The sequence below is a fragment of the Grus americana genome, chromosome 1 (assembly GCF_028858705.1).
Source record: "Grus americana isolate bGruAme1 chromosome 1, bGruAme1.mat, whole genome shotgun sequence".
Lineage (NCBI taxonomy): Eukaryota > Metazoa > Chordata > Aves > Gruiformes > Gruidae > Grus > Grus americana.
Window position 1 is genome coordinate 64,420,134 of NC_072852.1, and position 25,000 is coordinate 64,445,133.

Below are 25,000 nucleotides of genomic sequence, written 5' to 3' on the forward strand. Positions count from 1 at the left end.
GGCCCAGAGACATTTCCAGATCTCACTTGAAACCACACTACCATTTCAAGCTGGTACCTTCTCCTGTAGGTTGTGATGGTTTTCCCAGTAAGACCGGATTTCCTGTTGGACAATGTCCAGCAGCTTGTAAATTAAACTGTGGGAGGGGGGAAATGAGCCCTGTAACCCCGCTGCTGCTATCCCAGCTTAACTTAGCACAGGAACGGGAAGCAGTCATAACAAGAATAATAATTCTCAATTGCTTTGGGGGGAAAAAACAAAACAAAACAAAAAAACAACGAACTTATTTATTTCCAAATCTTGATGGTGAATTTTACAAGTTTTGGTAGGTTACATTCGGTTTGTAAATGGTACTTTGGTTTTACTCTAAGTACATAAATGCTTGATACAAAAGATTAAAAATGCTCCACGTTCTGCTCTTCCTCTCTCCAGCAGTCATTAGAGGAGTCTCGGCATACTACTTCCCATCTTTCAGGAAAAGATTAACAATTAAATGATTGGAAATAGCTAATTGCTGTTTTATCTGGACATAACGTTGCCACATGAATAATGTAAACCAAAGTACTCCGATAACAGAAACCTTTATTATGTCAATAGTTCAAATGAGCTTTTACGTATGGATTCAGCAAGTCATTTGACCGCAGATTTAAAGTTAAAGCTCTGACATGAAGTCTTTCATGTTTTCTTACAGCACCAAAAGATGCACTTATTCAGCAATCTGCCTAAGTCTCATCAGTGGTCTTGTCTAACTAAAGAAGAAATTGTATTTCACTGGAGGGGGGCCAAAATCTGCATTTTCAACTTCAGTGGTAGTACTGGGTGGGGAGAGGGGCTGGGGATTTGGAGGAGGGATCAGGATCTATTTTGTCATATTCTTGGTGATATTTAGCTGGTTTTTTAAAATGTGTTTGTAAATTTTGAAATGTCATTTCAGAGAAATAAAATTCAAAATGGAAACATTATTTCAAAGCAAAGACAAACTTATTCTGCTTATATAACAATCAAAGCAAAACATTCTGACTTTACTTTGTTAATATTTGAATTTCAAAGGGGTTTCAAATATCTTCTCATTAACCTGAATCTGCACTTTCTTATCCCCCTGCCTCCTCCTTTCTAATTCATCTGCCTTATTTCTAATTTGCTCTTCTTACCCATTTCCATTCATAATACTTGTCCACAGAGTGGCTACTACAACGCTTCAGTTTGAAACCTGCATTTGGCTTCCATGTATTGGGCTCTAAGTTTTGCAGTGTGCTCCCTTCCTCTATTTGCCAAGTTAGGAAATTAAAAAATAGCGTGTATATACATATATACACACACGTGCTATTTTATTGAGGACTGGTCTAGGCTGCAAAATTAGGATCTTGGTTTTGAAGACACTCTGCAGGCAAAGCAAGCTCATTTCAGAGAACTAGATTGTTCTGTTAAAAAAGAAAAGGGCAGAAACAGATGTGACACGCTCATCCCGATTGGCAAGCTTAGGAACACTTGCGGCAAGGTTTTGGCTCAGGCTCATCCTCATTTGCAGTGATTAAAAGAATAATAACACGGCCTGCTTTTGGTAGAATGAAAGGTATCAGAAACTGAGTAAGTAGATTTTATCCTGTCCTGTGAGTTCTGATGGTTTTCTCAGTAAGTCTTGATTTCTTGTTGGACTACTTCCAGCAGTAACTGTAGTTTGTGTGTAAGATAATCTGAAAGGGGGGAAAAGATGAAGAAAGTTTAGTCCAGAGGAAATCTCGAGATATGGCTGAAAATCAGAGAATCAGCACCGATGGCTGGAGCACTTTATGTTAGCAGATCACTGTGTCTGTTTCCTTTCTTGCTCTATGTTTTCTTCCATTCAGTGGTTACTGCTACACCTCGGCACAACATCAAATCAAAAGAAAACAAGACTCATAACTGAAATTATAAATTAAACTCAAAACTGGGCTGTTGTTTCTGGGCAAATCGTTGTGCCACCAAGGCTACACCCAAAGGAAATCTGTGCTGGACATTTCATGGAGAGGAGATGTATTTCATTTACACACCCACATCTGTGCCTAAAACCACCCTGGCCTCTTCACCAAACAGATATCTCTCAGGCAGCACTGTCTTCTCCTACCAGTCCTCTCCCCAGCCTTTCGGCAAGGATGTTTGTGCGCGGGGTTACAGTGTCTGCCCGCCAGTCTCTCCATCCTTACTTTTGATCGTGTTACTCAGTGTCAGCCGAATTTGACTGAGAGGCGGTGATCCCAAAGATATGGTAAAGTTTAGCAGAAATCAGGGCTGGGATGTGAAAGCGACCCTCTCTATTCCCCCTGTTGATAGACCTCAGCCCTGTCTTTTTTAAAACAAAGCATCGAGCTGGCCATGCCTGGCTGCCAACCACCTGCAGCACAGCCTACCCCTCGTCTCTTCGGCTGCGGAGGCTGTGTCTTGGGAAAGCCATTGAAGGGGTGGCAGGGGTCATGATTTAGGTTTCATGAGGTCCGTTGGTCATGGAGCAATTTGCGTTAGAGATGGGCCCTGGGAACAAACCGACATCCCCACCCCTGAGAGCGTTTATATCCGCAACACTGAAACTCAAATGCATACTTACAAAATGGGCTACGGCAACGACTTGACATTTGCCTGTGGATTATGAGGTAGTAGACTGGAAAACCGCTTAAAACCATGGTGCATCCGATGCTAATGTTCACAGGGTCTGAGTAGAAAGACATTGCCACTGTGAAGAGGCAGATGATGGTAAAAGAGATAGGAACGAACAGGGGAACCTGGGAGGAAAGAACACAGAAGACTCTCAGGCAAAACTGATGGCTGTAGCAAATCTGCCTCCATACATGCCAGGACACACTGTATTCAGTTCTCCATCTTACAGATGAGAAAAATCATATAGCTGTCCTGCACACTGTTTCTGTACAATCAGTTGCAAATGAGTAGGATGCATAGAACAAAAATTGACTCGTACCACCTTTGGAGCCCAGCGTGCCCTGTGAGGTGCGTGCCTCCTGTATTCATGTGCATCACAATATAAGCCTCACTGGCAACTGGAAGCCAAGCAGGTGGAGAAGGCATCTGTACCCCACTGCTCGCTCAGTGTACTGCTCCTGTGCATGCACGTGTACATGTACCTACTTGCCACCTGTGGCAACTGCTGGTGGAAAATCTGAAGCCAAGAGTAGAAGCAGCACTTTGAACCAAACTGTTCTTTGGTTATAACAGTCATGACTCATTTTGACCTGCCTCCAGCTTGCCTGAGACCTATAGTGGCCAAAACAGGATAAACCAGACTCCCCCCCTCCACAGCACCTGCACCAAGAACATGAGCTTCGACGACACCCTGATGAAAGTCCAAAGAAGCAGTCACCACTTCAGCCTTACCCAGTTGGGTGAGCCAATTCATCTGGGTTATTTGGAGAGTAAATTGGAAGACTACAATAAATAATGAAACTGTGAAACATTTCCTCAGTCCTTGGATCCAACCTCAGCCAAGTTACTCCTCACCATGGCTGACAGAATGAAGGAGCTGCTGGTCTCACCTAGGGTGACAATCTCTTTTCCGGTAACAGAGATCTTATTTTGGATGCTGACCATGCCGAGCTGGAAGAGATCAGTTGCTCTAGCGATGGCAGCTATCCAGCCACCAAACTTATGTGCTCTTGTTGTCTTTCCAGCCGGAGCATCCCCTGCCAGCCTCTCCTACACACACGCACTCATGCCGCACATCTGCTTGAGATGTGTGCGAGAGGACTGCTTCCTCCTCTTACCGGTGTTTTCCTTACCATTTTTAACTCAAAATGCTATAGGTTGGAAGTACCAGCACAATCACAAGTATTTTATGACTTGTTCTCCGTAAGCTAGTGGCAGAAGACGACCTCTCTCTGGCCACTAGAGCGCAGCACATGCCCACACCACCTGCGCGCAGCCCTTACCTCTTCCAGATCCCTGGGCTTCGGGTTTCAAGTGCTTATAAAAACTAGGAGAGGGGGGGAGAAATCAACCAAACTGACCAAAAGCCCAGTATTTCCCCTCCCTCTGCCTTTAGGAACCGTTAAAAGCCTAAATCTCTGCCTAAAACAAAATGAGGCAAAATCTCAGCAACTGAAAACATTGCCAGTGCTATCCACAATTGAACTTTCCCCTGAGAAGCTTGGTATAAAAGACAAAGAGAAAACTTATTTAAAATCTGGTTCTGGGTAAGTACACAAGTGTAGCCAGCCAAACTGGGAAGCTTCAAGGTCTCTGCTAAACACGCTGTCTCCAGCAAAGACCGAGAAGAAAAATTACCCCAAGCTTCACATCAGGCCTCGCGGTGGGGAGGAGCCCCCGGAGCCTCGGGAAGCGTTTCTGTCCCCTGAGGTTCTCGCTGATCGGCTGCCTGGTGCCTGTGGCCTTGGAGGTCTCCTCTCCTCCCCAGGACCTGGCTAGAGCCACCGTGCAGGTGTGACCGGGGACAGGAACAAATTGTGCACGCCTCAAGCACCGCCCTGGCCAAACGCCTTCTGCATGTTATCCGGCAGTGGGAAAGGTGCCCCGAGAACAAGAAAGCTGCTCCAGCACCAACTCCCAACTTTCCCAGCCGACATGAAGAGGATCCCAGCACCCAGCAGCATAAAAAGGGCCACCGGAGGGGCCCAGCCAGAGGCTAGGGAAAGGCACGAGAGGACAAGGCGTCCTACACTTTGTGGTACACATGCGCACACTGCACACCCTCAGGACCTGCAGCAGCAATAGCTGCACACAAGCTGCTTTACACTATACAATATTTTTGTGCCAGCAGATGATTCCCCTTAAGTCAGTTTTGCTCCCAGGATCCCTCTGGCCATGCTCTTTTCCTGCCAAACCTGATATCCTCCTGCTTCTCAGCTAGAGTTCAGACTTACCTACCACTGAAATAACATCCAGGCAAGGGTCCCTCCTTGCAGCCCACGAGAGATGAGTGTGGGAACTGCCTTCTGCACATCTCCCAGTTCCTAGCCCCCTGGAGCAAGCTGCCATCTTACAGATGTGACTGGTGACACTGCATAGAACTGGCTTTACAGGGTTTACCACATCTCCTGTTCGGGCACATCAACCAATTTCAGGAGCTCCCCACATGCCTTACTGAGCAATAGAGATTGAGACCCCTTAGACCCTAAAGGCAACCATGGCCATGTAATGCTCTAATTATTAGCAAATAAGAGAGAGAAAGGACAAGCCTGCGCATTCCTGGCTGTTAGATACATGCCATGCGTTACCTTGAACGGGCTGCGCAGCTCCGGGTGACGGTGGCGATGGACAATGAGCCCAAGGGTGGCTAATCCTATGAAGAGCCATCGGGAAAAGCTGAAGAAGTTCATTAGATGGTAGATATCTCCGATACACACCATGGCAGTAACCAAAGGGAACTGAGCATTGTGAAGATGAAATACGGTCATTAAAGCCTTACTATGGTCCTTGGACTAGAAAGGGTAATATGGATCACCTCCTCCAGCCCCCCTGCAATCACAGGCAGCTACTTCACAGCCCCGACTTTTCAGAGGTCAGAGAGCTCTACAAAACAGTGTCACAGACTGAAGGCAAAAGGCCTAAATGCGCTATTATGATGTGCTACAGAAAGGAGCAACCCTTTCAAGATCAACAGCATCTTTGATGCTTTATGTCCTAGGTGGGGCAATTAAAACATGCATGATCCAAAAGCCTGCACTGCCGGTACAAAGGCTACCTACAAAGATACCTAGTAGGTTTTTAGCAGGTCAGCCAAGCTGCAAGACGCACTGCAGCACAGTTAGGATGGAGCTGAACCATTGCCAGGGAAAAAAAAAAAAACCAAACCAAACCAACCAAACAAACAAAAAACAACCACACCAAAACTGACAGTATGTCTGCAAATGTTCATTCCCTGCATTTCCACCACATCTGGGATTTTCAGTTTTCCAAATAGCCAAAGCCTGGCAGAAATGTTTTCAAAGGACCATATCAAGCAGCAATTGTAGTAGATGGTAGGGACATTACTTTTAAAAAAAGGTGTCCAAGGCTATAAGGCAGGGACTTTGAGGTAGCAGGTTTGGATACCACTGCTGGCACAAGGGGACTTAATACTTTGCAGCAATTTCCAGTATTCCACCTTCTTAGGCTGACTTAGTATCTCAACACCCTTTAAACCTCCTCAGCTTCTCCAGGCTTTGCAAGAAAGCCAAGACTGCAAGAACAGGGCATGTCACACAGCCCGATCTCCTTACCATTAACATGACAGCGGGAAGGGGTGTATGCCTTCGAATGTGGATCATGGAGAAGAGAGGAGGCCACTGTCCTTCCCTGGAAGCCACAAACAGAGTTCTAGGAAAAGACAGGGAGCCCTATGCATTAGCATCTTACATCCAGACTAGAAATGAGAAGATCAGTCGCTGGACTGACCCAAGGCATACCCCCTGACCCCCCGCACAGGTCTCTGTTCAAGGCCACAGTTCTACCTTTAGCTGCATTTTGGGGCATTTGGAAGAAAAACCCAATGTTGAATTCCCATAGCTCTCCCAGGACTAGTTAGTTCAACGCAGCGCAGAGCCCACCAGCAGGACCACTGACAGCATCCCCTTGGGTGGTCCGAGACCTTTGGGCAAGTCCAAAGTGACCATGAATGAGTTCAGGCTGAAAACAGAAGCAAGAAAGTTTCTTGCCATCAGAGAAGGGGTTAATCTTTCCAGTAGGAAGTGGAGGGGTCACAAAATTCTTTATAAGAGAGGCTGGTCAGTTTGTGAAAGGGGATTGTAAGTCCTGATGCCTATTTTTTTTTAATATATATAAATATATATATATAAAAAAATAAAGTGCAATTTCCTCAAATAATAGAGGATTTTCAATCCTCTGGCCAGCTGTTGGAAAATATAATTTGGCGTACTGCCGAGAGGCCAGCTACACACAAGACCAGCTACAAAAACGACAGCAGAGAACTCCTTGCCTCCATCCCTCCTTTGACTCATGAAAGGGCAATTAGGGAGAAGGCATTGCATCCAATTTTATAAATTTAATATCCACAAACAAACCATGCCAGAGCATCAGCTGGGCTGGAGCAGGGCCCAAAGCAGCTGGGGCATGAGTGTAAAACTGGTTTTATTACTGTCTCTGTGGTTTTGCAGGGGTGTGGCTGGCCAGCAGCCAGGGAGGCCCCATCGCTGTTTATACGGCCTTTCCGCAGTGATTATGTTACTGGTGCCAGGATGGGGGAAAGAAAGGCGATAGGGACACGCAGAACCTCGGGGCTGTCCAGGGACTTCTCATCCTCGAGGAAAACCACAATCTAGAGGAGCTAACAGGGAGGATTCTCCACACCTGTATTTAATACAGGACTTCAGGGTAGGGGATCAAATAACTCATTAGCTCTCAGGCTATGAAACATCCCTTTCATATCAACTGATTTTTCCTTTTGCAATCAAAGCTGTGAAACAGAACCGGCTCCAGAGAGTTCGCTCAGCTCCTCGGGACCAGCACAACGTGCTTCTCCATGAGCTCTGCCCTCCTCTCCAGTTTCAAGGTTCCCATAAGGACATGCAGAGTAGTAGCCAGTGAAGCTGGCAAGATAATTTTTCCATTGAACAAGGCTTTTCTTATTGCTACAACAAGACATGTTGACCCTCAACTATTGCTTTAGGAATAGCCTGTCCCCGATAACATTTCACTGACCTCAAAGCAAAGACCTCAAGGGATAGTTTGCCTTTGGCCAGAGATCCTCACAAAGAGGGACCCTGTGTCCTGCGGCAGAGCGGCTGGGTGAACCCAGTAAAAGAAGACTCAGTCTCACTGAGCAGCTGCCAATGTCAACAAAGCCTCTAGTTCACCAGAAACATTGACATTTCACTTTAAACTGGGGATTTAAACTGAAGGGTGCAGGGAGAAGATAAAAAAACCTTTGTTTGTGACTAGCCCTAGATATCAAAGTCTGGACCTGGCCAGAAATAGAAAGGGTAGACTCTTAGCCAACAGGGATCATCCTGTAGTTGACATCCTGGGAGTCAAACTCCCAGTCTTATTTTTCCCACAAGAGTGGCTAAAATGCTATCGTGTGGGTGGGCAGTTGCATGGGTTGCTGGTGCTTCCCTCCAATTCAGTAAGCCAAAAGAGTAATAAATTCTTAGGGACGTGACCTTGAAAATGTGAAGATTCCTCCATTCATGGTTCCAAAGCAGGACAGTGCCACAAGGACAGGGACCACGGAGATCAGGCTTTTGAATGCTCGCTGCACAAAGCTCTAGAGGAAGAGCAAGCATGACTTTAGGAACATGTGATGATCTCTAAACAACATCAGATTCAAAAGAAAGAAAACTTCCTCCATCAACGGAGTAAAATAAATCTTGCCTTTTCTACTGTCATCTGCAGGTTATTTTTCATTATCTTTTAGGCAAGATTAGAAGTTACTGTTGCCCAATAATCCAGAGAAATGACAAAACAATAAAGCATTTTATAGAAAAAACATCTCTGAAACACTTGCCATGACCACCCCCTTCAGCATAAGCTGACCACACTGAAGAAAGATAACAGTAGGGGTGACAACTCACCACAGCCACAGCAGGAGAAGCCAGAACATCTTGCCTTCCCAAGACGGTGTAATAAGAGACGTTGGTGAGCATGTACCCCACAATTACCGTGATCACGGACACGATGACAGCCAGGGGGATATTTCTATGAGAGGGAAAGAGACACACATAAAGAACAAGCTGTTATCCCTTGTTATGCACAGTACTACTGCAGATTGCAGCTGGCGTTGGTTAGGTGAACCCACAAACTTATTTCCTCCCATGCTGTGTTTGGGAAAGCCACGGTAGCACAGAGGCTGGTAACCCAAGACGACTTCTTCCCAGCCTTACCGTTCAGGTCTGACCAACTCCTCACGCACAAAGCTGGTCTGAAACCTGCACAGTGGGAAGAGACAAGGAGAAAGTTTGAGCCACCTCTCAGACAGCAGTCTGCTGCCCACAACGTGCCCTCCCGTCACACATACCAGCCTGAATATGCGAACATGCCTGCGTAAAAAGCCAGGGGCAGCTTATCCAAAACCAGCGACTGTCTGTCAAAAGCGTCCTGGAAGTTTTCAGTGTGGCCTGCAGAAGATACGAACAATAGACACAGAGCAGGGAAACATCGGAGACGGGCTTCCTTACCACGGGATAACACCTTGTACCTCTTGCCCAGACCTGGGAAGAGTGCTTATGACTTCCTTGGAGCCAGGCATTCAGATTTGTTTCATTGCTTTAATTTATAGTGCTGTGCTGACAAGTTTACTTCACAAACAGCGACAGAACAAATCTGTCCCCCATCCAGATACAGGACACATTTCAGGAAGGGCAATGGCGGCAGCTGGTTCTGTTTCAGACAGAGCCTGCTGTGGGAACAGGAGATCGTGGAGACGAGAGGACCCAAGGTGTCCTGTCTTGTCTTTAGGCCCAAAATTAATTCACCAGGTTGATCCCCCTCTTCCCCCTGCCAGCCCCCTAAGCAGCTGGATGCACAACTCCTCTTTGATGTGGTGCAGCCAGCGAGGGGGCTAATTTGGCTCTCGCTGTGCTCCCTCCTGATCCCGCTGCCAGAAGCGCTGACCCCAGCCCCACGCTGGCCGGAGCATGGGAACCACTCGGGGCACGCTCCCCGCCTGCTGCCCAGGCCCCCCCAGCTCCGGGCACGCTCCCCGCCTGCTGCCCCTGCCAGCCGCAGCAGCTCGCCTGCAGGAGGAGGATCTGAGCACACAGAGGGCAAAGCAAATAAAATCTAAAAAAGTAGAGGTGGCTCAGATAAAGATCTCATTTTACCAACTCCCCCAATTTTCCTGAAATTTCTCTGCTTGAAATAACAAAAAAACCCCTAGGATTTTTAATATGAACCATATTTTATCAAACACACACAAAAAAAAAAAAAAGCAAAGAGAGGGAGAAACACTTAAAGGCCTCTCATTCAAATAAAGACCAATAAAAAAAACGCAGTCAAAAGGAGTTGTATTTCCAATATTTTCAAGTCTGGGTGGCCCAAAATTTGGGTTCCACATCTATATTCAGTTCTCCACATCAAAGTCTCTTTAAAAGTCAAAGCTGCAGAGCTCGCCTCATTAGGCTTCGCCAGGAAAGGGATGAAATATCTCAGACCACATGGAGGAACTCAGGCCACTTCTATGGAGGTGTCTCTGCAAGGAGCTCTGCGATGAGATTTGGACATTTGGGTTTGAAACACTGGCCCAGCAAGTCTCTAAACCAAACCTGAGCCAAAGGGAAGGTAATGGCAGAGGAAAGGATAGGAGTGTGACCAAAAAAGTAGAACAAAGCAGAGGAATCAGGCAAGCTGATTTCAAAGTAAAAACTGATTTTTAAGCACAAAAAACAAGTCAAAAAGAAAAGAAATTTGAAGAAAACTAAACCAAAAACATGGGAGTGGGCCTATCAGGGTAGTCTTTTTATGTTCTAAAATGATTGCTGATAAGTGGTGGTGCATAAAGAGGATTTATTGCCTGAAATACATTAATGAGTTATTTACAGCCCCCCATGAGTCACATTAAATACAACCTGTCATATTGGGGTCTCTTGGTGAATTCTCCCTCCAGATGTCACCAGCACTTATCCCCCTCACAGAAGGACGGGTGCCAGGGCTCCAGATTGTCACTTGAAGGCATTCCGAATAATAATGGCTCAGGATTTCTAGCTGCAGGGCAGTCCTTCAGCTCAGAAGTGCTGCCAGCCTGAGGGGATCTTCGCATGTTCAAAGGAGCCACCTCCAGACATCAGAAAAAAACATGAATGTGGAGCCTACTGCCTGTGTTGTTTCCTCCGCAGAGGAAGGTAACAGAGTGAAGAGGGAGCAGGCTTCATCCCCTGAGTGGGAATGCCTTGGGCTTTTCTATAAACTGAGGCTTGGATTAAAGTTAATACTCTTGTATCATTCCCAGAAGATACTACTGGTAGGGTTTTTCCCCCACTCTGGATGTGAGCGTGCAATACTGCGCAAGTCCATTGTAAGTTTACTAAGTTACCGCCAATCTCAATTAGGAGGTAAAAAACCATTAGCTTAAGCCACAGAAAGGTTAGAGATGCAGTTACCAGGGTTCATCTGAGATCTGGTAACTCATTACACAGCTGTGACTTGCTCGGGCCACCGCTGGACGCTGTCACACATCCCTGATGTCCATCAAATTTGTGCTGCTTTGGAAGGATTTTGAGCCACACTGAAAACAAGCAAATCTGACACCAAAGAAGGACCATCTGCAGAGGAAGGTGCCTGTAGGACCCTGGGTAGGCTTACACACCCTCAGGCACTGAGACTCGCCCAGTCTTGGAAAAAGTGCAGCTGAGCCAGGTGCATCAGCCCAGCGCAATGATGCATCTTAGTGCCAACTACTCCGGCCTCAGCTCCCAGCTAATTCGTGTCCAGCACACAGGCAGAGAAAGCTCCTGCCAGCCAAAGGAGTGCCACCCTTGTCACTAGGGACCGATAAAAGCTGTGACAGGCGGGCATGTCGAGCACCCTCCCTCGGTCACGCAGCAGCACACCTACCCTGGGCCAGCAGCATCATCCCTGGCACGATGATGAGTGCAAGAGCCAGGAGTTTGACAATGGAGAGAGCAGTCTGCAGCCGGGCACTCCAGGTGACGCTCCAGGAATTGAGGGTGAGGACCGTGTCTGGAGAGGAGACCACACTGCTACAGCTGTAGCCCACGTTGAACACACGCAGGAAAAAAATACAGCAGCGCTCGTTGCTCTAGGGACACCGTGGAGAAGGCTGCATCTTTACAGAGGGGATGCTTGGGGTGAGAGATGTCAGAAAGCATTACAGGTGTGGCCCAGCGTATAGCATTTAAAGGGGGAGCTGAGCTATGCTCCTAGGAGCAGCCAGGAGCCTGGTTCCTGTCGGGTGATCCACACCTGCCTGGGGGGAAGGTGTGAGTTTGCAGGGATGTACGTCTCAGCTGCCCCCCTCACAGCAGTCCCTGTGCCAGCACACACCAGCTCGCAGCAGGCAGGACAGCTTCACCAGCTGGGTGCACCAGGTGAGGAGTCCAAAACCTGACCCTTACACCCTCAAACCAGGTGGCATTTACACAGTTGTACATGAACAGTTTCTTCCCCCATACTTGGCATCGCCTTCTTGGAGAATACAGTGGCCCCAAAACAGCACCTTGGATGAGGAAGTTTTGGGTGGTCGAGGGGGTCCCAATCCCACGGTTATCCCAGAAGATAACACCCCACAAGCACCCCTGGTCTGGGGCAGAGAGGCTCCAAGATTGGCAGTCCCGTGAAAGTTGGTACTTACAGTACCCCAGGAGAGACACGAGCTTCACAGCAGGGACAGGCGCTGCACAGGGGGCGAAGAACGGCTCCAGCATGTAGCGTCCAAACGCCAGAGAAACCACCGCGCTGTTGGCAGGCCTGGCGGGGGGGGAACCGAGCACAAACTGTAGTCTGCGGACGGCCAAAAAATGGCATGATGAAAAACTGCGCAATACTCGGGAGGGGGGGAATTTTCCCAACCCAGCTTGATCCTGCTCTCCCATGCTGATGGCGCCTTCCCGTAGGGTCTTTTTCATAGGTTTTCTCAGTAAACGGGTTACAATCACATGCTGCAAGAAGATTTATTCCCAACTTGAAAGCAAAAGTTGAGATTAATCGTACTGAGCAATGCAGTGTGGTTCATATGTCCTGCTTCGTGTCGGCTTACATGAAGGACACAGGTTATTGGGAGGGGAGGACTTTCCTTTTAAAGTTAAAAAAGAAGAAATGTACAATATCCTAAAATATTATTTAACTCAGGGCTAAGCCAGAAAGTTGTCTCCACGGGAGAATCTGAAGAAGTTTCACAATGAAAACAGAAGATCTGAACTAAATCTGACATCTATTGTCAGTCTCTGAAAAATACCACGGCTCTTGGAGGATACCAGCTGCCAGGGGAGAAGAGGGATATTCTTCAAGTACAGATCACATTGAACATGTGTAACTATTTCCTCATTATGCCTTCTTCCTTTCATCACTGAAAATCTTTAAAAGGTTTTCAGATTGTTCCTACTCTTTCATTTAAAAACTGCCTACCTGGCACTGTAACATTTGTTTTTTTAAATTATCACAGCATTGAGCAAAAGACAAACAAACAAAATCTCTTACCTGATAGCAAAAAACTCTGCCCACAGGAATAAGAAACTTGGCAGAGGCCCTAGTGTCTCCAAAATGTAGATATAATGTCCTCCAGACTTGGTGATTCTTGTTCCAAGCTCTGCATAACACAAGGCACCTGGAAAAGTTCAGGTAGAAGTGACCTGATTAAATCATCCCATCTCTTTGCTGTACAACTTTTCCAGGATTGAATGAATCTGTTTAAAATAAGTAGTGAATTAGAGGAAGAAAAAGGGGTTTAGCAGAACTGTTCTTTTCCCTATTTTTGTGGGCTACAGTGTTTTGAAATAAGTCCACTTTTTTGTCAGAATGAAAGAAATTCACTGTTTTCTGGTTAACGGTACAACTTTTCCATGGAAGTTATGTGGAAAGGTGTTTGAAAAAAATGTTGCGTGAAACTACAAGAGGTTTTCTTTGGAAAACGTCCTGGAGGTTTGGGTTCCCTTGCTTTTCCTCCCAGTTAGACTGGCATAACACTGCTTACAAGGCAGTTACGGCAGCTTAGCCGACAGGCTGTGGCTGAACTGATCGTTTCAGTCGTGGTTTTGATCACAGACCCACGTTCCTGTGTCTTTATCTTGCATCTTCACATAAATCCCTTCCTTCATTCAAAGACACCGGACAGAGGACCTGGAAGGGCATCTCCTCTGAGAGGGAGGACTTGCCACTGGAGGAAAACATGGCCCTGATGGTGCAGAGCAAGGGAAACGTCCACATGAGAGGCTCGGTCAGTCTGTTCTCACGTGTTCACAAGTGCACCAACAGACCTGGGGACTGCCTGCACAAGCACCTCTCGCCTCCCTGCCCCTGCACCGGGGCACAACAAGAAACCCTGGGAGAGGTGTGACGGAGAAGACGGCTTAAAACTTTCAGGCAAAAGGATAGAAACCTTTATGCCTCCACCTGTGCCAAGAAAATCCCATCTGTGTTTTCTTTTTAGAGCAATTCATCATGCCATTTGAACGTGCCTAAGTACAAATCTTAAGCCCTGCCTAGACTGGATTCGCTTGCTAGGTTAAACATCCTTTCTTCACCAAAGGAAATCATAAAACACTTTGCTTCTTTGAGCACAGCTCTCCTCGCAATGGGGCTGAGTGCTGTTGGGATGTGACACTGTGGGGTAAGACCATCTCTAGCTGTGCTGTCTACTTCTTTGCCCACCTCAGGCAGCTGCAGAGGAACCCAGTGGTGATACAAGATGCCTCCAGGTCCCGTGGCGATTGTGCCATATTCAGGTCATGCCGATGGTGAGGACCTCAATTTTTCCTGCTTCTCTGTTGGTAAATTTGTGCAGAATCCCTGTTCAAAGTCTTGAACATAGGCAGACACCTCCTCTCATTTATTCCAGTGGGACTCTTTACATGCTTCAAGCGTGCATTTAAGTGCTTTGCTGAACTCATGCTATGGGACTTGTATAAATGCCATGCTTGAAAGAAAAAAGCATAAAAGAAAGCAGGCCTTTTTAATGTGCTGCGAAAAAACATGTTGGAGAAATGATCAGGGGAGGTCATCAAACTGATAAAAAGGAAGAATGACCCGATAAATTTGGCTACAAAACACAATAACTTGGTAAAGAGGCTCCCAAGGCCCTTCCAGAAGAAGCTATCAAAGGATGCAACGGAGAGAGAAACCTTTCCAAGTGCCGAGCTTGGGCTATGTGACCAGCACATACATTATCATTTATTGCTCTGCTCAGTTAAAAGAAACACCATGCTCACATTATGTTTTAAGATTTTCTTTAAGCAAAAGTATATCATTCACCAACCAACCACACACAGGCTGCATCCCACATGTATGGTAAAGGAGACCTGCACTTAACTGCATATGCAACAACGTGAAATATTGGTACGCATATATTAAGACCAAGAACCACAACTGTTGCCATGTTAACAATTGTATGTCCCGATTTCTAAACTTGCACGCACATGTCACAGTGCCAAGGTGGTTTTTTTCACATGAAGTATTTCTCCTTTCTTGTTTTTTTCCTCTAAGTTACTACAGAAGAACAACTTTAAAGTCACCCACTGAAATAAACAAACACCCGATTTCTCCACAGAATTGAGAGATCTTGCAGTTCTCCCGACAGCACCTTCAGAGCATTTCTGAGATGGTGCTTTTATACAGCTAATCAGGGAAACTGAAAAGCATACATTTTATTCATCGTAACTTTAAGAGCTAAGTTATTTCAGAAGAACTAGGATGAAACTGTCATCAAAAAGTCAACCCTTCACGAGAAAAGACCGGTATTAATTGCCAGAAACCGAGCCAAGGGTAACGCACAGCAAGCAGGGCTGAACTGATCTGCTCCATTTCTTTGCTCCAAGGCAGCAGCAGACATATCCAAACCACTTCTGACAGACACCCAGACACCCACCCCTGGCTGGTGGATACTCTGCAGCTCCCCAGGCAATCTGCTCTGGTGCTTCTCTCTCCTCACGGACAGAAAGGGGAAACCTCATGGCACGTTAAGACTGGCGCTTCTTGCCCTTTTCACAGTGTCCATGAAAAGCACTGCGTAGCCCTCGTACTCACAAGCGCCTTTTAGATGCCTACATCTGTCTTCCGCCTTATGGAGTCAATCCCCTCATTTTCTCCCAGCTCTCCTGGCAGAGACTATGCTATCCCCATCTGCAGCCGTTGTCATTGAGCTCACACATAATTTCATATTCACAGACCATAAGTGATGGGATTTTCTTACTCATCACAGGGGAATAATTTGAACTAAAGACCACTGGTGATCCTCCCCCCTCCAGGCTTGTTAAACCTGTATTTCTGTTGCAATAAGAACTGGGAAATTTTGGTCTATTCTGCCCCCAACCTTTTATACATAAAAATGTGCTGGTTCCCCTCACCTCCCAGGTGCTTAAGCAAAGGCTGACAAAGCTCACCACCACTCACCAAACATTGAGAGGAGCCCACAGGCAAACCAGACAACCAGGGAGAAACCCACGCTGCCAGAGTTTTTCAGTACTCCTTTTGGGGAAATAAAGATGCCGCTGCCAACCATGCTGCCGATGAGGAGCGAGAAAGCCCTCAGCAAAGTTATCTTTTTCCTCAGAAAGACAGCCTCCCCTTCTTTCTTGTCTTTCCCCATAGCTCTTCTTCTAATCCCAGGGGAAGCTCATGCATTCAGGAGCTATGGTCTCCCAGGTGTCCTCCAGGCTCACCTGTAAGATGAAGAAAGAGTTTGGGATTCGGGGGTCTTCTTTTCTAGATAAGATTTTTTGTAGAAGCCTGTCAAGATTGTTTGAATCTGTTCTCAGCTGTTGGACGCACCAGCCAAACCACAGGTACATATAACATGCTCAGCATCACCTCTCACATCAGTACCGCTCCTGAGAGGGACTGTTAGTGTTTTCTGCCTCTTCTGCCAAGGAGCACAGGTTCTACAGGAACTACACAGGCACAGGAGCTACAAGTTGTGTGCCACGCTTCAGGATACAATTTCCAAATGTGACGTTGATGTCCAGACTGGAACTGGCCAGATTAGGGTTAATTTAATGGGACATAAGTTGAGGGAACATTGATGTCAGCACGCTGGCAGAAAGCACATTTCAAGTTGCAAACATAATAATCAAGACCTTGAGGATCTCCGAGGTTAAAAAAAAAATGTAGGGTTGTTTTTGAGGAGTAAAGATGCACACAGATTATTTAAGCTTTTTTTAACTTCCTATCCATCCTTGCTGAATGAACAAACCCTGATTTTCTCACTAGGGCTTTGTTTTATCAGTGTTTCTTAATATACTGTCAAGCCTTTCTGCTATCAGAGTATTGAAGAGTCAGGAATAAGCACTGTTTACAACTGCAAGACAGAGCATAGTCATTAATAATCAGCTATGTCATTTCTTCTATTAATATAAAAACTTTCTTGGTAATAACAGCAGGAGTGAAGTTTTTTCCTAGAAAAGAGGGAACTTCAGACACTCCAGGGATCACACGAGTTGATCTAGATCTAGTTCTCTCGTGCCGCAGTAACCTCCTACTTCACCGTCTTGTCTCTCCAGTCCCTCTCTCAGTCCTAGGCTGGCACCTTACCAGGAAACTCACCTTCTGCTTAGGTAGGTAAAATGAATTCACGTCAGTTACTACAGTCTAATTTGCTGTAGCAAACCTGTTTGTAGTTTTCCTAACAGCAAGGCAGACATTTTACACTGCTAATTAACCCTGGTATAGCAGACAAGTCTGGAGCCATTTGGCTCCTGTCCCTCCTCCTGCCACGCATGGGGATGCTCACACACTCGGCTTTAGTGGGGTTTTTTTTCATTATTCTAACACCATACATCACGGTCGTAGTGAATATTTGCCCCAGCCTCGTGGCTGTATACTATTGTAAAGTTACACTGTACATGAAACCATATTTTATGGATTTCTTATATTTTTAAATAATTGCAGTGGTGTGCTCAAGAGCAGGCAGCAGTCACCTACAGAAGCAGATCTAAGCAGCCAGAAGTTTTCTTGATAGTCTGTATTTTCCATCCATAGATGTAAGCGTCCCCATAACTTTGAGGGGACAATTCTTGTTACAACTCCCCCACAATACCTCTTTAGATGCCCTGTATAAACTGAGGTCTTCTCTCCCTCATCCCCAGCTATTTTCCCACCTAGAAACCGGCAGGAAGAAGCAGGGGTTATCACTTTCTCCGCACACATACGAATAGCACATGCAGAAAGCCCTGTCTCCTGCCAGCAGCGTTAGCTGGTTTCTCTGAGACTGCGCCAAGCCTGCACAAGCATCTTCTCAATCAAACCAGCCAAGTTTGGTTATTGAACCTCTAATGAGTCCCGGAGGACTCTTTAAGGCTCAGATGGGTCACATCAGCCTCATCTGGTCCCGCAGAGCTTCTCCTCAGTGTCCCAAAACCTCACAGGGCTGCCAGAGACGGCAGGTCCAGAGGGGCACGGAAAGACCCCCGGGAGCTTCCTGAGCCGTCAGCTGCAGTTCCCTCAGACGTTAATTAATTAGCTCACGTGAAATACCAATATCATCGGGGATTTCTCAGCCGAAAGGAGAACCGCAGAGCATTCATTTGCAATGGTGAAACACAGGGCTCACCAAATTGAAACCGAACTGAAGAGAGACGTTATGCACAGCTATGTCTAAAATGCTGTTGTGAGATAATTAAAAGGGCACTTATCTGTTTGGCTGGGTTTTAAACAGAGCAGGTGCATTTACAATCCATCAGACTCCCATTTCTCGCTGGGATCCCGAAGCAGCGAAAGACAGGGTCTCTTTGCAGGCTCTGAAATTACACAAAGGAGAGGGGGGGAGGAACAAAAAAAGGAGAGATCAAATCAAATTTACAGACCAGGTTAATGATCCAAAGTAAATACCAAACTCCATACTTCTGTCCACGTGCTTTTTTTCTTTTTTCTTTTTTTTTTATACTACTGCCCTGCAAAAGTATTTGGAGATAAAACAGTCTAGTCCAGTAAATGTCAGAAATGTGAAATCTATCAGGATTTGTTCCAGACGCTGTTGAAGGAGGGGAGAAAAAAGTAGGAGGGGGGAAGAAAGAGTAACAGAAAGCTATTGAATATCACTTCAAAGAGACACCTAGCAGAGCCCACCGCCTGGAGAGACCATTCCTGCCTGCTCTGCTTTCCAGCTACATTCCAGCACCAGGCACATTAAAATGCAGAGATGTTAATCCTTGTGGCAATGCTTAAGAATATTCACAATGTGCTTAGCACAAAGAAAACACACAAAGCTGCTTTTTGTTCACCCTTTTGACTTAAAGAACAGGCTCAAATCCTTCTCGGTCCAAAACGCGGTACCTTTGCATGAGATCATCAGCCAGCAGGACTGGAGAAAAACAAACCCATTTCACAACTTTTCACACCTGCTGGATCTTTACTCCCTTGTTCTTCATCTTCACTGATTTCTTTGGTATTATTATTATTTTTAGCTGTTAAGCTTACCTCACAGGCAGTGCAGCATGGATGGAGATGAAGGAGACAAGCGTAAAGGGAAGATCATATTTGTTGTTCATAGTGGTGTCTAGAGGCCCCAGCTGAGAGCAGGGCCCATCGTGATCAGCACACAGGCAAGAGTAGATGTTATTCTGCTGAAAAGCTAGCGATATAAACAAGCAAGTTGGAAAAAACAGAGGGAAGAGAGCATCATTCTCAGCTGGGGAGCTGAGACCTAGAGCAACTAGTGACCTTCCTCCTCCTATCACGCAGGAAGCATGTGGCATCCCTGGGAAACAGATCGTACCTCCAGAGTCCCAGTTCAATGACTTGCCCGAAAAAAAACCCACCCCAGCTACTAGGGAATACTCCTAACTATTCACAGCTGTATTTTCTTTGAGTGAGCCTCAATCAATACAGCCAAAACCAGATTAACCCCTTCCTTTTCATACTGCAACAGAAGCAGTCATCAAACTGTTCTCCACAGTCCCGCTATTAATTTTTTTTTTGGTGCCAAAAATGTCACTCCAATTCAATGTCCACCACAAGGCACAAGATCTAACTAAATAAAATTAGCAGTGAATGGGAGCTTTTTTTATTCATGCATGAAAGTAGCATAAATAAGCTTTAATGAGACTGGTGGTGGTCTGTTCTGGGAACTCAATTGGAAAAATCTATTTAGGAGACCTGAGAGATGTTTGTTTATAGATCAAAATGAACACAAGAAACAGGCTGAAAAGACAAGACATGCAGCTCAACTTCTTTTCAGCTTTCTACAGCTGGTTTACCACCCTGGATAAGAAACCAAAAGGGACAGTAGTTAATAAATCAGACTCAGGCTTGCAGCCCAAGATGTAGTAATAAATCCAGGGTGATTGCCTTAGGTGTAAATGTAAGAATAATTTCCATCAGATCCTCTTTCTAAAGAATTTCACCAATTTAGTCTTGCAAGTTGTATATCAAAAGGCTGCCATTTCCTAACATTTCTTTCTTAGTGAAAATATTTTTTTAAGCCTTGACAGCAAAATGGTTCTTGGCTCAGGTCACACTTACCACTTTTATCATCTCATTTAGGCATTTCCAGTCGTACTTTGGACAAGAGTGATTTTTTTTTTTTTTCTGGAAAACAGGCAGATGATGTGGTGAGTCTGGACCTCTTGATGATGACCTTTTAATTCAGAACCTAAAAGTGTTGAATTCACACTTTGGCTCTTTGGCTAGAAATTGGACTAAACTGCGCCTGGTTTTCAAGCAGCAAAATTCCTGTTGCTTTTAGAGTTCCTTCCTACCAGGATTTATATCCTACACCAAGTTTAAAATTCTTCATTACACCAGTCTGCCAAAGCAGCCATTACAAGTGGAGAAGTTTTAATAATAGTAGTGCACAAGATGTACAGATCATATGATGTCATCTCACTTTTCTAAGCATCTAAGTGTGACTCTCCATCCAACTGCCACAAGAAACTCACACTTCTGTGCATCCAAAACTGATTTTCCATGAATGTTGTGCAGGAACATTGGCTCTTTCACGAGCATGTCTTCCTTCCATGTTGCCAGTAACACGCAAAACACAAATATGGGGGAGACGTGCACCTGATTAAAATAGACTCAACTCTTCTTCTACAGCGCCAGCTATTAAAGAGCATCAGAAAGGTGCACCAGCATCCCCGTGAAATGAACTAACACGATCTGCCTTTCTTTCAAGCAGGAGAAGGGAATACCCCAGGCACTTGCCTCCCTGCCCATCATACCCAAAGGACCTGCACTCAGAGGACCAGGCACTGGGGCACATAAATCCTAGAAAAAAAAGCCACTTAACAAGGACACCATCTCGCATAGTAGCGCTTCCCGAGGCCAACATCGTGGCTCTATAATATCTCTTGTGGGGCACAGTGTAGGGAACTGTCCTTAGAGCTTTGTTCTTTTGTGGACGGCTCTCCAAGTAGCAAGCTGTTTTCACTCTCCAGATCAGACCTCCTCCCTGGAACAAGACAATTTGTCCTATTTGAAACTGTTTTCTTAGCTGCGTAAGACAGAACACAAACAAAAATAAATCTAAACTTTTGTAGCAGAAGAGACCCAACAGAGAAGTCTAATGCTGTAGCAAAGAACGGCCAAAATTTCCCCAAATGAGAATTCTTCTTAACCATTTCAAATTAAAAAATAATAACCCCATAATAGAGCAACATCCCCCCCTCCTCCCAGCGATTTGTCACACTGCATCAATGCTGCGGTCTGAGGGTTAGCCTGCCGTCAACGTGGAGCTGGGCAGTGCCAACGCCCGGCAGCCCTTGCTCTTGCAGGAGAAATTCCTCCATGAACCATGTCTTTGTTTTACCTCTTCCCCTGGCTGAAAGCTATAAAAGATATTGCTTCCTAGCCACTGCTTGGTGATTTATCAAAAAGAAGTTCAACAGCTTCAGGTGGCTCCCTGGGGAACAGGGGTCCCCATCATGGTGTAGTGGGTACTAAACTACCACCCACCCCTGGGGCTGCTGGTCTGTGGAGCCGCTATGGTGGGGGAGCTTTACCAAGGCCAATATACCCATCGATGTTAGGCCAACGGCACCATCATCCAAAACCACCTGGTGCATTCGCTTTTGAGCAGCAAACTAATCCCAAAGCCTTCCCAGAAATGTTCTGCAAGAACAAGACACGTTTCCTGAATGGAAATAGCAAATGGCCATGCTTATCACCAGCTTTCCTCACAAAGAGAAAATTCTTCACTGAAGCAAGCTATTTTATCCTGCTATGGAGACAGCTCCCTCCAGGTGAAACCCTTTCTCAGTGCTTCTGCTATTGTTGTCAGGTGGTGGGCCCCATCTGATGGGGGTTCCTGACCTACCCCTGCTTTAACCATCTGGAACTTAATCCTTTCAGAGCTGACCGCAGTAATAAAACTCCTCTTTCCACATTGCCTCATATATTATACTAGTTCCCCCCTTAATCTCACTGCAACGCTGCTGATTTATCACCCCAGGCCTCCGGCTCCCCTCAGGCTTGACCAGAGTTCCTGGCTTTGTTCCTTCTCTTCCTGCCTTCAGGGAATTCAAAAGAAAATTTAAACGTTAAAAAACCCCCCAACCCTTCACACCTGAATCAGCCACTCGCTCTGATTGCTAGTCACTGTCTACGTAGCTATATAATCCTCAGTGTTTTGTGCTAAATGCCCACTTCAGTACCTGACTTGCATGCAGCCCAAACTCTGCCCTGAGCGTGCCTCAGGGTGGGGGGACAATCTTTTTGGCCTGTCTGCTCAGCTGTTACTCATTTATTAAAATACAAGCCAAATATACAATTACGCTGGAGGGAACATGTTTCCTTGTTAACCCTTTCTGGCTCTTATTCAGAATTTCTCAGGCTATGAGGATTTATATTTTACTACACAGAATTTCAGATTAATTGCTCACCATTCCCCACGTCTTTGATGGAGGGAAGGGGGACAAGGAGGGTTTTCTCTGACCAGAACCTCTACCTCATCCCCTGTGAGACAATACAGGAATGCACGTCCAGAGCGTCTGGTGGCCCGTCCCAGGTAACAGGGAGTAGTGCCTCGTAAAAAGACAGCAAACCCTCTGGCCAGAAGGAAAAGGGCACTTATGCTCATCCTTGGCAGCACTTACATGGCCTTTCTAGCCCAGCTGTGCCGGCAGCTGCCAGACAAGGGTCTTGGTGGGGCACGGGGGCGGGAGAAGGTTTGGTTAAGGGTGGCAGTTATCGGAGGGGAGGGGAGCATGCTCCATGCTGGGAGCAGCTTGTGCAGAGCTTTAGCCCCTGGTCTGAAAGGAGTATCTCCAGTTGTGCACACAAATCCCGCAAAGGTCCTGTTTTGTGCCTGCAGTGAAGCAGAAACACATTATTACATCTCATGGTTTAGAAGAGGTGAGGGAATGAATGTCTGGCACTGGATTCCCCACCCAAGCCCTTGCTGGCTGCTGCCCATTTTACCTGCAGCAGAAGCTGAAGTGCAAAGACACAGCAGGACTATGTGCTGAAGGACCATTTGGCTCCTGATCACAAGAAGGAGTCTTATCCCAATAACTGCATCTATAGAGCTTGCTATGGGGTAACGTTTGGCACTGTGTCATCACAGGGATGAGTGTGCAGCCCCGGCCAGCTTTCCCAGAGCCTGAAGGATTGCACCAGAAACTAACCAAAAACCCAACTCACATGTTTTTTCAGGTAACATACAGGCCACCTCCCATTTTCAGTTGTATTTAGTGAGAATCAGATTCTAGGAACAAGCATGTCAACAAAACTTGATCAACATGCTCACTGGGAAGGTTAAGTCAACACAAGGGCATGTTTATTCAGTTTTAATGTAAGTACAGTCACAGAAGTATCTGCTGGGAAGGACTTCTGAGTGCCTCTGGTCCTGCCTCCCATAAGAAGCAGAACTGTTGCCAACACTAGCTCAGACCAGCCATGGCTTTGTCTAGCCAACTCTTAAAACCCCTCAAGACCCTGACCTCTCTGGGTAACCTGTTCCAGTGCTGCACCACCCTCCTCAGGAGAAGTTTCTCCCAATGTCCACCCTGAACATGCCAAGCCACCACTTATGTCTGTCATCCACAGCTATATCATTTACCACTCCTGAGACCTGCAGGAGCTCAACCTCATGTGTCCCTGCACGGATAAGCTTTGGTGACGGTCCTTGCCACGCCTCCCTCTCCAGCAACCAGGGCTCGACTGGCCCCCAGAGACTCACTTCATTTTCAGTTTCTCTGAAGTCAGTGGACTCACGACAGCTGTGGGCTGTGATGGCTTAAGTACAGATAGCTATGAGCGAGTGAAAGGCACCGAGTGGATATTCCCTTCCAACCTGGAGGTTCCAGCATGTCTCCGATGTTCCCTGAGCCCCACACCCAAATGACCGCCAGTCTAGGAAACTCTATTTTTTGCCCTTTTTTTTTTTTTTCTTTTTCCTTTCTCCCTCTCCTTTTCCATCCTGGACTTTGAGTGTCCCTATGATCTCTTCTTGTCTGCATGATTGCATCATTCATGGCAGGTAAGGTTAGCATGAATAGAAGGAAATACAAACAGCACTTCACACAGCATGACGGCAGCTGGAAGAACCTGCGGCCAGCAGAGGTTACAGACCCCAGTCAGGTCTAATAAAGACCTGCATCACTGGAGGGGCAGGAACTACAATTGTGATTATTCATGTTGAAATAGAGGTCACTGCGTCTCCTGCTTCAAAAGCAAATCTGAGCGCTGCGGGGCATCTCAGAAGGAGGTTTCCTTTGTGCACAGCATTGAGCTCTGGGCCAGGGCAGCCCAGCAAGACTCTACTGCTGGCCGCTCACAGGAAGAAACACCACATGTTTTTTTCCTTGTTGTTGTGGCTCAGCATGGACACAAATTACAAGCAGAGAGCGGAAGGGAGAACCTTCCATTGCAGGATGAGGTTGTAGCTACATGAGGCACTGGGATGTGGGGTCGCTATGGCCAGCACCAAGAAGCTGCCATTCTAAACGTGGAAGACCTGAATTCAGCTCCTCTCCTGGGTGCCTTAAAGCAATACTGGTTTGAATATCCCTAGCCCCCATCCTCTCCACACAACTACTCTTTTGCAGTACTTGCTGTGCAGGGTAACAATCAAACCTTTGCTTGTTTCTGTCCCCAGCAGACTTGCCACATAAGACAAGGAGAACAGGGGGATTGCGCAGGGTGACTACTACTTACCCGGCAGCGGCGTGATGAGGAGGCTGGTTACCTGGGGAAGCTCGCTGCTCTGGCAGGGGCTGCGGCACTATCAGCAATGCTGGCTGGCTTGCAGGATCCTCTCTGTAGAGCGAGTGGTTTGTGAGAGGTGCCCCATGCTAGTGAGAACATTGCAAAATTCAGGACATCTGTACAAATTCCAGAATGATGCAGCTGCTCAAATATAATTTTGAAAAATATTAGAAATTGAATTGGGAAGGCATTGCAAAACAGCTAAGGAGAAAGAAAATAAACTGGCATGCTGCGACTGATGTAAGCATGTAAC

The 25,000-nt window shown here is 46.3% G+C and overlaps 1 protein-coding gene across 5 annotated transcripts; it reads right to left on the minus strand.

Annotated features, from left to right (window-relative positions):
* Nucleotides 1–276: 276 nt before the first annotated feature.
* On the minus strand, nt 277–25,000 carry LOC129201453 (cystine/glutamate transporter-like). Of its 5 annotated transcripts, XM_054812757.1 has the most exons (14): nt 19,021–19,301; nt 18,236–18,341; nt 16,000–16,269; nt 13,093–13,219; nt 12,248–12,363; nt 11,491–11,616; nt 8,957–9,056; nt 8,823–8,867; nt 8,514–8,637; nt 8,103–8,206; nt 6,204–6,300; nt 5,220–5,369; nt 2,582–2,756; nt 277–1,694 (listed from the first exon to the last, which is right to left on the minus strand). In XM_054812757.1, the coding sequence occupies exons 3-14, from the start codon at nt 16,193–16,195 to the stop codon at nt 1,630–1,632; spliced, it is 1,425 nt and encodes a 474-aa protein (XP_054668732.1). In that variant the 5' UTR covers nt 16,196–16,269; nt 18,236–18,341; nt 19,021–19,301; the 3' UTR covers nt 277–1,629. The 5 variants fall into 5 exon arrangements, 3 of the variants coding, with proteins under 3 accessions (XP_054668732.1, XP_054668734.1, XP_054668735.1); XR_008575416.1 differs by having other exon boundaries at nt 5,220–5,307; nt 16,000–18,341; nt 19,021–19,310; XM_054812759.1 differs by lacking the exon at nt 19,021–19,301 and adding an exon at nt 24,697–25,000 and having other exon boundaries at nt 16,000–18,341.

What these genes read in the sequence shown, in the direction of transcription:
- LOC129201453 (XM_054812759.1), bottom strand. Translation starts at nt 16,195, where the DNA reads ATGGGGAAAGACAAGAAAGAAGGGGAGGCTGTCTTTCTGAGGAAAAAG. An exon ending in GGAATCTTCACATTTTCAAG is followed by an intron (nt 6,301 to 8,102) that starts GTCACGTCCCTA and finishes GTCTTTTCCTAG; the next exon opens with AACTCTGTTTGTGGCTTCCA. An exon ending in TCGTTGCCGTAGCCCATTTT is followed by an intron (nt 1,695 to 2,581) that starts GTAAGTATGCAT and finishes CCCCCCTTTCAG; the next exon opens with ATTATCTTACACACAAACTA.